Below are 13673 nucleotides of genomic sequence, written 5' to 3' on the forward strand. Positions count from 1 at the left end.
CAGCCATCTATATCATTCTTTATTTACTATCCTTCTCTTTCCTATTCTGCTTCACTGCTGCCCCACAGCCTGTCCAACCCTCATCTGCATTCTCTTACTTAAGATGCAGCCTCTGTCTTTAATTCCCCCACCTCTTTCTCTCCTCTCCTTAACCCTGTTCTTTTTCCATCCCTCTATTTCCTTCTTGGCATTCTAGTTGCAGTCTACCATTATTCCTCCCCGTTAATCCTTCTTTCTGCATCCATTACAATCTGCCGTGCCCCTCCCCCTTTCTTTCACTCCATTTACCTCATTCTCATCCTCTCCGCCTCTAATCAACCCTCTACACTGCCTCCCTTCTCCCCTCTCACCTGGATGATGAGGCTGTAGTTGGCTTGGGAGAAAAGGGGTGGGTTGTCATTGACGTCCGACACGTCGATGTTGACCGTGGTGCTGCTGGAATGTGGAGGCATCCCGTTGTCTGAGGCTTGCACCATCAATGTGTACCCTGATGTCTAATTGAGATCAAGAACAGAGAAGGCGGGAGAGAAAGAGGGGGAGGGAGAGAGAATTACAATTACCTGCCAAAGCTGCTTTAGTAAGTGATAATGCAGTGGACAACGGCAAACAAAGTTCTCTATTAGGCCTGGCTTGACTTTGATTCAATTTTGCATATAGTGCAATTTGTTACTCAAAGGATTTAACTCTGTGCAGAATCAGCGTTGTATTTGCTGTTTCTCTTACCCTCTCTCTGTCCAGCTGGCGAGCAATTTTAAGCTCTCCTCTGACTGGATCGATGGTGAAGGGACTGCCTTGGTTACCATCCACTATGGCGTATCGCACATGATTGTAAGATGGCCCATCGGCGTCCTCAGCCATGACCTATGACACAATACACACATACATAACATACACACAAATATTAAGATCCCCACACATAAAATGAACGCACACATCGGGGAGCAGAAATTTGTCAGATGTTGAGGTGCCACATATGCACATAAATGCTGAAGCCCTGTCATACACATGCACAGGATCTTTACTTCCCTCTACCCTGTCCCTTTCCCCTTCCCCCACCCTACCCTCCAGACACATACAGATGCATGCACACACACACCCTGAGCCCTAAAATCCACCAACTATCACACATTGGAAGGGATCCTATGGGAAATCAGTAGACATTGAAGATTTACAAGTATGAGATAATGGGAAGTATAACAATCTAATTTTCTGACAGATAATTTATATTCAGGTCGATTAGACACACACGTGGATGATAAATGGACATAACCAGAGGTGTTTCGTGAGGGGAGGGAGCAGTGGTGGAAAGGTAAAAAAGAGAGAGATGCAGTGAAAATTTCACATGCCAAAGGTATAGAAGTCAGATTGTCCCTTATCTTGGATGAGGGCTTAATGAGTCAACTGTCTTTAATTAAAACTCTGTGTGTGGGAGTGTGTGCGTATGTGTGTGCCTGATAATGCACAAGAACAGTGGTGCAGTCAGCATGAAGAGCACTGGTCCTAATTTAGCTTTGCCACCAGATGGTGATTTGCCACAGGTGCTGATATGTGATAGGGCGTGCAGTGAGCAATGGGCAGGAGGGGGAAGGCTTGTGAGGTTGTAAATGACAGAGAGTGAAGGGAGAACAAAGTTATAATTGTTGGATGTAATAAAGACAAACTGTGACAGATGAAGTTGAAGTTGGAGCAGAAAAAAGTGAGAAAGATGAGGAATTTAAAACCACTTCCTGATGAAAACAAAGCGTGATCAAAACACGCTGGCATTTGGGTTAGTTATCAATAAAGACTATGATCGCTTTTCACTTGCTTGAAGCTCCGGGAGGACATTTTCATTGTTCAGTTCCATGAAAACCTGTTTTTTACAATTCTGTTTTACTTTGTTTAGCTATGAGCGCCCAGTATTTTTATTTCTTTCATCAATCTGTCGACTACATTTTATTCCAGTCTCTCACCGCCAGCACAGTCTTGCCCAGCTCAGCGTCCTCACTGACTACAGCTGTATAAGTCTCCTGGCTGAAGACCGGTCGGTTGTCGTTGACATCGGTCAGGTTGATGTTCACAGTTGCCATGTCACTGAGTGGTGGTGAGCCACCATCTGTAGCCTCTACGGTTAGGTAGTACTCGTGGGATACCTCATAGTCCAGGGGCTCAATCACGAAGATGTCACCTGAACAGAGATGGAAAGGAAATTGTGGTCAGGAAGGTAGGGAGAGCGTTAAAGACACAGTAAGAGAAAAAAACTCCCACTTCATACAGGTACATACCAGTGTGTTGGTCCACACTGAACATGCCATGCTCGTTCCCACTGATGATGCTGTAGGAGATCTCTCCATTGGCTTCTGTGTCCCTGCTGGCTGCCTGCACCCTGAGCACTTGTGTCCCCACACCCACATCCTCAGGCACGGTGGCCATGTATTCACGGTGCTCAAATACTGGTGGGTTGTCGTTGATGTCCAGCACGGACACCACAACCTGGCACAACGAGGAGAGGCGTGGCGAGCCCTGGTCAGTGGCGCGGGCCTTCAGCTCATACACCGCCTGCACCTCACGGTCAAGGGGGCGTTCCAGGCTTATTACGCCGGTGTGCTCGTCTACTGCGAAATACCCATCAGCAGAGTCAGCCAATGAATAGAGGATGTCACCGTTAAGACCTGGAAAAACAGGAGGACAGAAAAAACTTACTACTCCGTGCAAAAAATCCAGCAACATGTTATGATACTGTGCTTACAACCCCAAAATCTTTCCCCAAAATCTTTCCCCAAAAACTGTAAATGTCATCCATAAACAAGTACAGATTTTTTTTTTTTTTGGAAAATGATTCCATTATGCACCTTCTATTCTCATTTTCCATTTTAATACATCCATCTTTCACAGAGCCCCTGATAAACAAGGGCAGTAAACATCTAATCCATGCCATCCTCATAACTCATCTCCTCCCACCAGCAACACGCTCCCAGCAACGAGACAGAGACTGATCACAATAATAATCATAATGCCGTTCTGCAGGTGGCCCCCATTTGGAATATGCTATTATATTCCCATTTATCAGGTAAGTGTCCCCTCCCTCTATGGATCTCATTATCACACTGGAGAGACTGCCACCGAAAGCCCTGCTTATGTGGGTCCCCATCCTGTTCATCAGGCTTGATCGCTCTTGAGACAATTGCTTAATGGTGGTTAAATGAATTTCCCTGAATTGCGATTAGCTATACTCTCTTATACACCTGCATTAATGATTTCATGCTCATCTGAATCCCACAACTGGAGATGTAGTATGTAAAAAAAAGTGGCACTAATAAAACAGAATGAGCAATACTAAAGGCAATGTTGTAATCAACTGTTTAATTACCGCACCACTGTTTAATTAATGCTATGTGAATCTATACAATCTTTTAAACTTTAGAGCTACAACACAAGGAATGTGTTTGCTGACTGCATGGATTTACTAGTATCTCTCGAGCATAAATAACAGATTTCTTTCAGTAACAACAAGCTCTACTCCAACACTCAATAGTGTTGGAGTAGAACATGTAGGAATGTAGCACAAAGATGGGTGAGGACAAAAATGTTAAAACCTCTCCACAAAAACACAGCATGAGGAAAAAAAGAAGAATGCAACTACTGCAATGGAGTGCACAGGTAAAATAGAAAGAGACATTCAGATACAGGCAGCGAGATAAAAGGCAAAGGGAACAGAGAAGGAATGTGTACTCGCATAACGTTCGTTTATCACCCATCAAGGGCACCAGTCTGGGTCTGTTTGTCTGTCTGGTTTTTAGCCATTCCACACTGATAAGAGTTGCCTCTCAGATTGTAACAGCAGGCTGAACTGAGGAGCAGTGATGTGGGTAAGTATCAAACATCTTCCAGCCAAATGGGCAAGCAAATGATAGAAGCTGCAGCACAGAAGAGCCAGTGCCAGAACCCAGTCTACACAGAAATATGCAGAGTCAAATATTGATGCCTAAGCTACATGGAAAAGTATTTCTCTATTAGGCAGAGAGTTACGTTAGCATTTACATTTTGATGGTTGGCTGCAAAGACAGCTAACTGAGGCTGAAGTGACTTGGGTTTAAGCTACAGCTCTTATTTCTCTGTGTGCCTGCCTGTATGGGATTCACTTGTCCTGCTTCAAGCTTGGTCCTAAATCAAGAAATAGGAATATAACACTGCTTGAGACAGAAAAAAAAATGGAATTCTACAGATGGATGTGTGATTGATAGCCGCATGTGTGAGGGAAATACAAATCAAATCCTTTGCTGCTCATTCTTTTCAGTCAGCGTAACTTAAAATAATTATTGCCCTTGGCTAAACTGAGAGGAACACCTTTTTTCTCCAACCCCGCTTCAAGTACCCTTATCCTTGATGCTCAAAACGTGAGGCAAATTTTGTGCTCACAAAGCCGCGGGGAAGAAATGTCTTAATACCAACCCCTTCCTTTCACCACTCAACATTTCATTCTGAGGAACCCAATTCTAGCAACCCATTCATTCTGTCAAGCTGTCAGTTCACCTTAAAGTAGGGTGCAAAAAAGGGTGAACGAGAGAGACAGGTATCAAGTCTCTGGCAGTGAACAGGGCTGAAATGGTTCTCCAAGCTACAATGTCCTGCCCTACTAAACTGAAGGACTTATTTGGAACAACAAGTCCAAAAGCGTCTTAAATTAAGTCTCAGAGAGTTTAAATGACTGTTAAAATTGCATTGTTTAAGTTCACAATCCTCTCTGCAACTACTGATTTTCTGAGTAGCTGCTGTGGCAGTGCTTGCTGAAAGGTGAAGACTTGTGAGGTAAATATATGGCCTGTGGCTTTCCATCAGGCAAATGCAGTGAGAATGCTCTGGTTGCAGAGAAAAAAAAATCATTAGAGTGTAATGGAGCTTTTAATTTCAGAGGCTGATCATTCATGAAATTCCACATTTGTTATTCCTCCCTCTTGCCGTTTAGTGCAACTGTGCAATGCAATAGTAAAGTGAAAAGATAATGACCTCTGTATTTGGAATCTATATAACTGGATCCTGATAAATGAAAAGCTTATTCCTTGAGTAACAACTGCATTTCCACTGTATTTTGACCTTTTGATAGGGTTGCTTGCTATTTACACACACAATAACTCAAGTTTCATCCTCAGCACAAATTAGACCTGAACTGAAATAAATTTAACAATCTTTACAATTTAGACTTAACACAATAGTTCAAGGTTTTTAGAAACTTATGCTACTGGTTACTAATTGAGTGCCCTTCTAAGGGCAGTTGTCATGCCATAGCTTCTGTTTGTGAGAATCTAGGACCAATCTGTGGCCAGTATTTATTAGCAATGCTAGTGCAAATCAACTGAAACAATTACTCTCAAAAATTGCATACTTCACTGCATATTTTTCCATACATGTTCCAACAGCAGGAAAAAAATAACTTTAAGGAGGTGTGTTATGCAATTTTTAGTGTACTGGTTTCATGCTCCATTGACTTGGATGCACCTGCATTGCAATAAATTTGAACGGGAGGCAGTAACCCTGCTCTTGTCAAATGTAAGCCACTTCCTCATCTCTGTGTATAAGTGAGCTGCTGTGCCTAAAAATATGTATAACACAGGTCTTTGCAAGGATGGAGGATTTTTCCTGGCTCAAAATGAGAGAAAGGCAAGGATGGCAGGGGTGATGGGTCCAAAATTCATTAGATTAGCACAGTGAATTTTTAACAACAAACATGTGACTTAAGGTAAACGACACCTTTCCTGTGCCATGCCGGTATGATGGAAACACGTTTGGTGTGGTGCCCAGACACTTTTTCATTGCTTGGTGTGAGCAGATTCAGCTCATATCTGCAGCATTGGAAAGGCAACTGAGCACTTTCATTTTCATTTTCAGCCACAGTGCATTCTGCTGCTATAACCACGTCACTGTAATAACGCGGCTACACCTTCCAATTAGCCTGTGATTACCGCAATGTTTTTCAAATGGCTTTTATTATTGCCAGCATGATAAATTTTTTTAAGGTCACATGGAATTTGAGCAAGGCGGCCACCTTGAAATTTTCAGTGCAGCAAAAACCCTGATGGAATACCCATGTAGGCATAACCTGAACCATCTGGGCAGCATATTAATTTTTACTGTATTGGCTCAAATGCAATGTGAAAGGTAAAAGCAACCCAAAATTAAAACAGTGAACATATAACATGTAAATGGTGATGTGACAATGTGATAAATTGGGGAAAATTTTAAGAGGGCATGTGCGATCCTTTTTAAGGAACATTTTCAAGTTCACTTAAAGCATTCATCAGCTGGAACAAAAGGGAAAAATGCAGTACAGCTGTTTGAAGTTTTAACTCTTTTGCTGACAAGCATCACATAAGATACCTATGTCAAAAACATGGGTTTTTGGACATGAGATAAGACCAGGTTCCCCCTCTCAGAATAGCTTTGGGGATGGTGGGAAATGAATCCATCCACTGCTTAAAGTGATAGAATCTGAATATTTTCATAATAAGTACAAGGTTATGAATAAGATTAATTTCCTCACCAGTGTCAACATCATTTGCCAGCAGTTTTGCCACAAATGTGCCAATCTCTGTGTTCTCAAAGACTGTAACAGTGTAGGGATCTGAAGTGAACTGTGGCACATTGTCATTGACGTCCTCCACTGTGATCTCGATGTCAGCCTCGCAGTATCGCCCACCTCCATCCACTGCTCGCACCTTAAACCTGTACTCCTCTTGTTGCTCTCGGTCCAGGGGTTGCAAGGTCTTCAATTCTCCTGAAGATGGGACAAAAACAATCAGAAAAGTTTAGAAACACACACACACACACACACACACACACACACACACACACAAACTAATGGCTTTCAAAAGAGGGGAGAGGGAAATAAATAAGTAACTGGAGCAGGAGAGGAGGAGGGGGTGGCTTAAGGGTAACGGAGGAGTTGGCGGCTAAGAGCAGCTTGGAAGTGTCCTGGGATGTGAGGCAGCCAACATTACCACAGTCTCTCTGGAAAACTCCAGAGCCTCTTGGCGGTCTTCACATGCAATAATCCTACTTGTCTGCATTGAAAAAAACAACATTCACAGTCCATAACAGTAGTGCTCCTGCAAAACACGAACTACTGAGGCTTGCCAAAAGACAGCTACATGGCATCTTTGCCTTGTTGTCTCCCTTAGTGTCAGTATATAAGCATAAAAAACAGAGTCTGAATTTGCCATTACAGAGGGACTATGTGCAGCAGCAGTGTTGTACAGTGGTTCCTCTCTCTATCTAAAAGTGCAGCTGATTTGTTTTTGTTTTTTTTCTTCCTTTCATATTTTTACTATGTTTATTTTCAAGAAACGATGATGGTGATTAACTGGCACAACCAGCTGGAGTGTCTGGTTAGAGGATCTCCCATATGAAATTATATTCAAGCAAGAAGCACAGCGGTCATAAATTAAATTTAAGTGTGCTCCCCTATCTTTTAGTGCCACTATGGGTCTTCCACTCGGTCTGCAGGGAAATGTTCTTGGCTGTTTCAAAAATAAATAAGTTAATAACAACTGGGCAAGAAAGAACTTTCTTGCCTCCTCCATAGCTGATAATGATACACACACAAATACACACATGTAAAGAGTACTAACATTTCGCTGAGGGACTACAATTCACCAGAATTAATCAGAAAGTTTGCGGAATGCATAACTGCTTTCAGGTCCTGCCTAAACTCCAAATACAGCAGTGTTAGGTTGTGTTTTTTGCAGAAAGCCGACAGCACTTCATGGGAGAGTTTAACATGTGTTCAACATGCTCCTTTGTGACACTCAGAATAACTCTGAATACAGCTGAAATGCAATCTCACTAAAAATGACTGCAGGCGTAGAAAGCACTAGAAAGAAAAGCCAACTATATAAATCATAAAATATATATAGAAAAAACTATTTTAGATCAACCATGCATGATGTTAAGCTCAGACCACAAGACAATGCACAAAATCAATATTCTAGTTCTTTAAACATAGGGGCACTCATACACAAACACAGACACAGACACGCACAGACACAGTCACACACACACACACACAAACAAACACACACACACACCTGAATCTGAGTCAATGGTGAAGAACTCTGCTTTAGGTCCTTGGAGCTCATAAGAGATTTGAGCATTCGAGCGGATGTCGGCATCTGTGGCAGAGACCTGCAAGATCAGCCTGCCAGCAGGGGAATCTTCTGGAACACTCTCACTATACAGGGACTGGGGGATGGATGTAATGAGTGAAAGAGGAGTGCAGAGGAGGACAAGAAATGAAAACAAATTACAGGGAAAAGGTTTCATAAAAGGCGTTTGAATAATTTCAGTAACTCCATTAAATACACTTAATCAACAATACAGTCTGCAATTACAACACATTAGCGGATAAAAACTACTTTTTGTAAGCGGCAGCCACCTACGGACAACTTGCTGTTTTTACCTTTTCACAAACAGGGCTGTTGTCATTGGCATCCAGAACCTTGACCTCCACAATGGCTTTAGCAGCAAAGATGCCATCAGTGGCAGTGATGTTAAGGAGGTAATTGTCCTTCTCCTCACGGTCCAAAGGCTTCCTAACAGAGACCTTCCACTCATTTTGGATGTGCTCAATAGCAAATTGGCCGAGTGGATCTCCTCCTGTTTGGAGTTAAAGGGAAGAATAACCTTTGTAGAAAGATGAACAACACAAGTCTTCTAGTCATAAAGAGTTTTGATTTGTGTGTGATGAAAAGTAGATAATCAAAGGCAGGAAGCAGTGAGAGTTAGGAAAAAGGGTGTAAACAAAAGAAATCTGTTCTAAACTTCTGATCCCCGTTCCGCTGTCAGCTACTGATAATTACTCAACAGACCAAGTACAGACAAAGTATTCATTACTACTTCCCATAGCAAATCCATAATTCTAACTCAAATGTGTTTGGTATACAGGCAATTTCGCACAGCAAGAAACAATGTATGTAAGCTAATGAGAGAGCCAGTTTCTGATTTCTCTGGATATTAGACTTGGCACAGTTATTCACACTTTCTAATTAGCACCAGAGGAAGTATTTCTCCCTTGTCGATTTCAAGGCGTTATTCAGATAATTATAAATTTCTGTACTATGATGACCTAAATATCTGCCTTGAGCTTTGGCAGATTAGGCAATGACTCAAAGACTCCTAACAGATGAGGGATTATGCAGTGTTTCATAGATGAGATATTATCGCCATATTAAGTGGCCTAAACGGATAAGCCCCCTTAAGCTCTGTTTGTCAAACTGTTACACAAAAGAGTGGGGAGTAACCTCTTTGAGTCTGGTTATTATCTCTTTCATAAAATAATAAATTCTCACCTGTGATGAAATAGTTCACTTGTTTATTGATTTCCTCCGAATCAGCATCCGTGGTGCTCAGGATAGCAATGACCCCACTAGGTGGAGGATCATCCTCACTGACAGTGCCCTTGTAGATCTCTGCAGTGAAGCGTGGTGGGCTGTCATTCACATCAGCAACTGTTACCTCCACTTTGGTGCCAGTAACATGTTGGACTCTGTCTCCCTGGTCTGTGGCTAGGATGGCAATTGTATATTTGCTCATCTTCTCACGGTCAAGCTCTTTCAGTGTGGTCACCCATCCAGTTTCACTATTGATAGCAAACAGCTCAAAGATGTCGCTTGAGGTCTGTTTGGGGTCAAGGCTGTAAATTACTTGGCCATTGGTGCCAGAGTCTTGGTCAGTGGCTTTGACTTGAATGACCGGTGTTCCACTTGGAAGGTTTTCTACAGTAACTGCTTCATAGGGATCTGACTCAAAGACAGGCTTGTTGTCATTAAGATCCTTCACCTGGATGTTTACATATACAGATGCCTCTACGTCATAATTCTGATGTTTGCTCTGGGCTAGCAGTGTGAGTTGGTACCATTTGGTAGTTTCATGGTCAAGGCTTTTCTCAAGTTTCAAAGTCCCAGTGTCTCTATCCACAACAAACACCTCATCCTCATTGCTCTCAGGAGTGTTGCCTTTAACAAGGATGTAAACCACTGGCTGTTCACTCTCTGCCTGGATGACATCAATCACTGTGCCAATGGGCAGGTCTTCAGGTACTGTAAAACGGTAATGTGGTTCGACAAATTTGGGAACTGGTACCTCGGGGGAAACAATCCTAATGTAAACCTGAACAAGAGAATGTTTAGATGGATTCCCAGCATCCTTGGCCCTCACAAAGAACGCATAAAGTTCATTTTCAAGTCCAATGAGACTCTCCTTAGTAACAATGACGCCAGAGGTGGGGTGGATTTCAAAATTCTCCTCCACATTTTCAACATCAGCTTCAATTGCATATGTAATGTCAGCATTGCTTCCCTCATCCATGTCTGAAGCAGCGATCTTGACCACGGAGGTTCCCCTTGGGACATCTGATGCAACGGTGGCTTTGTATTCAAAAGCTCTAAATTGCGGGGCATTGTCATTGACATCTGTTAGAATTACATTGATAACACAAAAGCCAACCTTTCCACCACCATCCTTTGCTATGAGAGAAATAGGAATAACTTTCTCAATGGCATTCTCACGATCAAGGCTCTCTAGTGTGAAGATTTCTCCGTTTTCATTGACAGAGAACTTGTCTTTTGCAAAGTCATTGACAATGTGATATGTTAGTTGCCCGTAGATGCCTTCATCTTCATCTGTTGCTTTAGCCTCTGCTACAAAGGTACCTACAGGTGAGTTCTCAATGAGCTCTACTACATAATCCACCAGGGGAAAGGTCGGGTTGTGGAAGTTGGCACCGATGACTCTCACTTTGACTAGGGCCGAGCCTCTGAATACACCATCTGAAACTGATACATTGAGATTGTACAGAGGCTGCATATGTGGCCTGCGGTGGTTGGAAATGGTAATTGCGCCGGTGTTTTTGTCCATAGCAAAGTTCTGACCTTCATTGCCAGATATAATGGAGAACTCCAACTTGTCTGAGTCTGAGCTATCGGCATCAGATGCTTGCACTTGGGTGATAAAGTGACCACGAGGGGCTAATTCGCTGACGGTCGTTTCATAAACATTCTCTGAAAATGTTGGAGCATTATCATTCAAGTCGGTAACATCTACTGTCACAGTGACATCACTAGAGAGGGCTGAGACTCCACTATCCACAACTCGAACTCTCAAGTTATGCTGCTGGGTCTCCTCATGATCAAGCACTTGAGCTGTTGAGATTATTCCTGTGTCACGGTCAATTGTGAAGTAATCTGAACTCCTCCCCCTTTCTTCAACCAACATATAGAAGACTTCTTTGTTGTTACCGGTGTCAGAATCTATGGCCTCAACTTGCAAAACTGATGTGCCGATGACAGAGGCCTCAGAAATACTGGCGTTGTAGGCCTTTGACAGGAAAACAGGAGCATTATCATTCACATCTTCCAGAATGATATCAACGAACACTTCAGAGTGTGCTCCGGTTAGCGAATCTGTAGCTCTTACACTTAACTTATAGGCAGGATGTGTCTCAAAGTCAAGACGTTTAATCACATGTACAACACCAGTGTTGAAATCAATTGAAAACTGTTTAAAGGGGTCTCCTTCAGAGATGGTGTACACTATACGGGGGCCTTCAGAATCATTGGCCTGCACATGAACCACAGGTGTGTGCAACTGGATGTTTTCAGGGATTTCAATACTATAGAAAGGCTTCTCAAACACAGGCATTGCTTTGTTCACCACCGTTATGGGCACTTCTACTTCTGCTGAAAGTGCTGGGTCTCCACTATCTGTGGCTATAACAATGATGACATAGTCTGTGTTAAGTGACTCTTTCTCAAACTTCTTTTTGAGTGAGATTTCACCGGAGAGGTTAATTTGGAAGTGTTCCTGGTTCTCCTTCAGTTGATAGTAGATATCAGCATTCACACCCATGTCTTTGTCCACTGCTGTGACTTGTCGGATGACTTGGCCTACCTCTGCATCCATTTGCACAAGGGCATGGTAGGGAAGGTTCACAAACATGGGTTTGTTGTCATTCACATCTTCCACTGTCACTGTTACAAGAACATGGGCCCCATCTTCAGTTCTGTCCTCTCTGGTGACCTCAACAACAATATCAAATGTGTCCTGTGCTTCACGATCAAATGGGATTCCAGTAGTTGAGATTACTCCAGAGGTCCGGCTGATTTCAAACCTCTTGTCTGGGTTAAGAATTCTGTAAAACAAAGGTTCATTTACCTGGTTCCCAACAGCAGCAATGACCGCTACTGTCTTCTTCTCAGTTGAGTTCTCTTGAACGTAGGCTTTGTATGACTCTCTGGTGAATTTCAGCCTGCTCTCCTTGTTTTCCTTTACATTTATCTTTACTGTGGCAGTGTTGGCAAATCTTCCATCTGAAACCCTAACTTTCAGTTCATACCTGCTTCTCAATTGTGTGACATTCTCAATGGAGATTATGCCCTTGATTGGATCCATTTTGAATTTATCACCAATATTACCCTCAGAGATGGAGAAGAGAAGTTTGGAGTTAGGCCCCGAGTCTGAGTCCGTAGCATTGACTTTGATAACCTCTACCCCTTTGTATGTTGGTATTATGACAGTTGCCTCATACAGTTCTTGGCTGAAAAGCGGTGAGCAGTCATTGACATCAATAACTTCAATGGTCACATTGGCTGCCATCTCAGCAAACAGGCGTGGCATTCCTAGGTCATGGACTTGGACAGTGAAACGGAAATCACTCCTCTGTTCATAATCCAAAGTTGTTGTGGTTCGTATGGCTCCTGTGCTGGAGTCAATGGCAAAATAGTTATGAGCAAATGGCTCAACAATCTGATAGATGAGCATAGCGTTGTGGTCACAGTCCGCATCAGAGGCACGAATGACCAAAGGAGTGTTCTCATAGGTCAAAACAACACTGTTGATCGGGGCTGACTCACTGACCATGCCAAGGAACTCCCTCCGGAGAAAGACAGGGGCATTATCATTCTCATCTTTCAGATGAATCAGCAGTGTTGTGTTGCTGGCCAGTCCAGCCATGTTAGTGCCTTGTATGATAAGTTTGTATTCAGAGGTGGTCTCAAAGTCTAAAGCCCTCTGGGTCACAACTACTCCAGAGTTTGGGTTGATGTCAAATGCACTGTTGATGTTGCCATCTTTTATCTGATAGAAAACAGACGACTGACTGAGGGCTGTGACTAAACTTACAAAGCTTCCAGGATGGGCTGATTCACTAATCTCTGCAGCAAACTCCTTTTCAGTGAATCTTGGGGCTGCATTATCCGAAACTGTTACCACAATGTGTACAGTAGCAGTAGTTGACATTGGAGGTATTCCTTTATCAGACGCCTTGACAATAAGCTCAAACAGGTTCTTGCTGCTTCGATCGAGCTCTTTGGCTACTGTTATTGTCCCCAGTACAGGATCAATGGCAAATGACTTTGCAACATTTCCTGTTGGAAGAAAAAAGAAGACAAAAGCAATAAATGTCTGTGTGGCTAACTTGAAAGTGATTTTTAATCTTAGCCTGTTGTATGTGCCTCAGGATGAATTCAAAACTACATAAAGCCATCAGTCTTTTTATCAGTTTTTTCTAAAAATGTGGCAGAAATTTAAAAGTGTTTCTAAAAATTGCACAAACTCTAATTATCTAGATTTAATGTATTTTTTTTTTTACACTTCGACACTTAAAGTAATCATCAATGCTACTCTTTATTCCAAGTCAGTCATCT

At 42.5% G+C, this 13673-nt stretch overlaps 1 protein-coding gene across 2 annotated transcripts in view; it reads right to left on the reverse strand.

Annotated features, from left to right (window-relative positions):
- Nucleotides 1-13673, reverse strand: part of fat1a (FAT atypical cadherin 1a) — an 87249-nt gene that overhangs the window by 15031 nt on the left and 58545 nt on the right. For both annotated transcript variants that reach the window (XM_030044817.1, XM_030044878.1), the window contains 8 exons: nt 9321-13394; nt 8432-8628; nt 8061-8214; nt 6518-6751; nt 2265-2651; nt 1953-2167; nt 724-861; nt 351-494 (listed from right to left, as the gene is read on the reverse strand). In XM_030044817.1, the coding sequence (XP_029900677.1) occupies nt 351-494; nt 724-861; nt 1953-2167; nt 2265-2651; nt 6518-6751; nt 8061-8214; nt 8432-8628; nt 9321-13394 (5543 nt within the window). The remainder of the gene's footprint in view (nt 1-350; nt 495-723; nt 862-1952; nt 2168-2264; nt 2652-6517; nt 6752-8060; nt 8215-8431; nt 8629-9320; nt 13395-13673) is intronic.

Source organism: Myripristis murdjan, chromosome 1 (assembly GCF_902150065.1).
Source record: "Myripristis murdjan chromosome 1, fMyrMur1.1, whole genome shotgun sequence".
Classification (NCBI taxonomy): domain Eukaryota; kingdom Metazoa; phylum Chordata; class Actinopteri; order Holocentriformes; family Holocentridae; genus Myripristis; species Myripristis murdjan.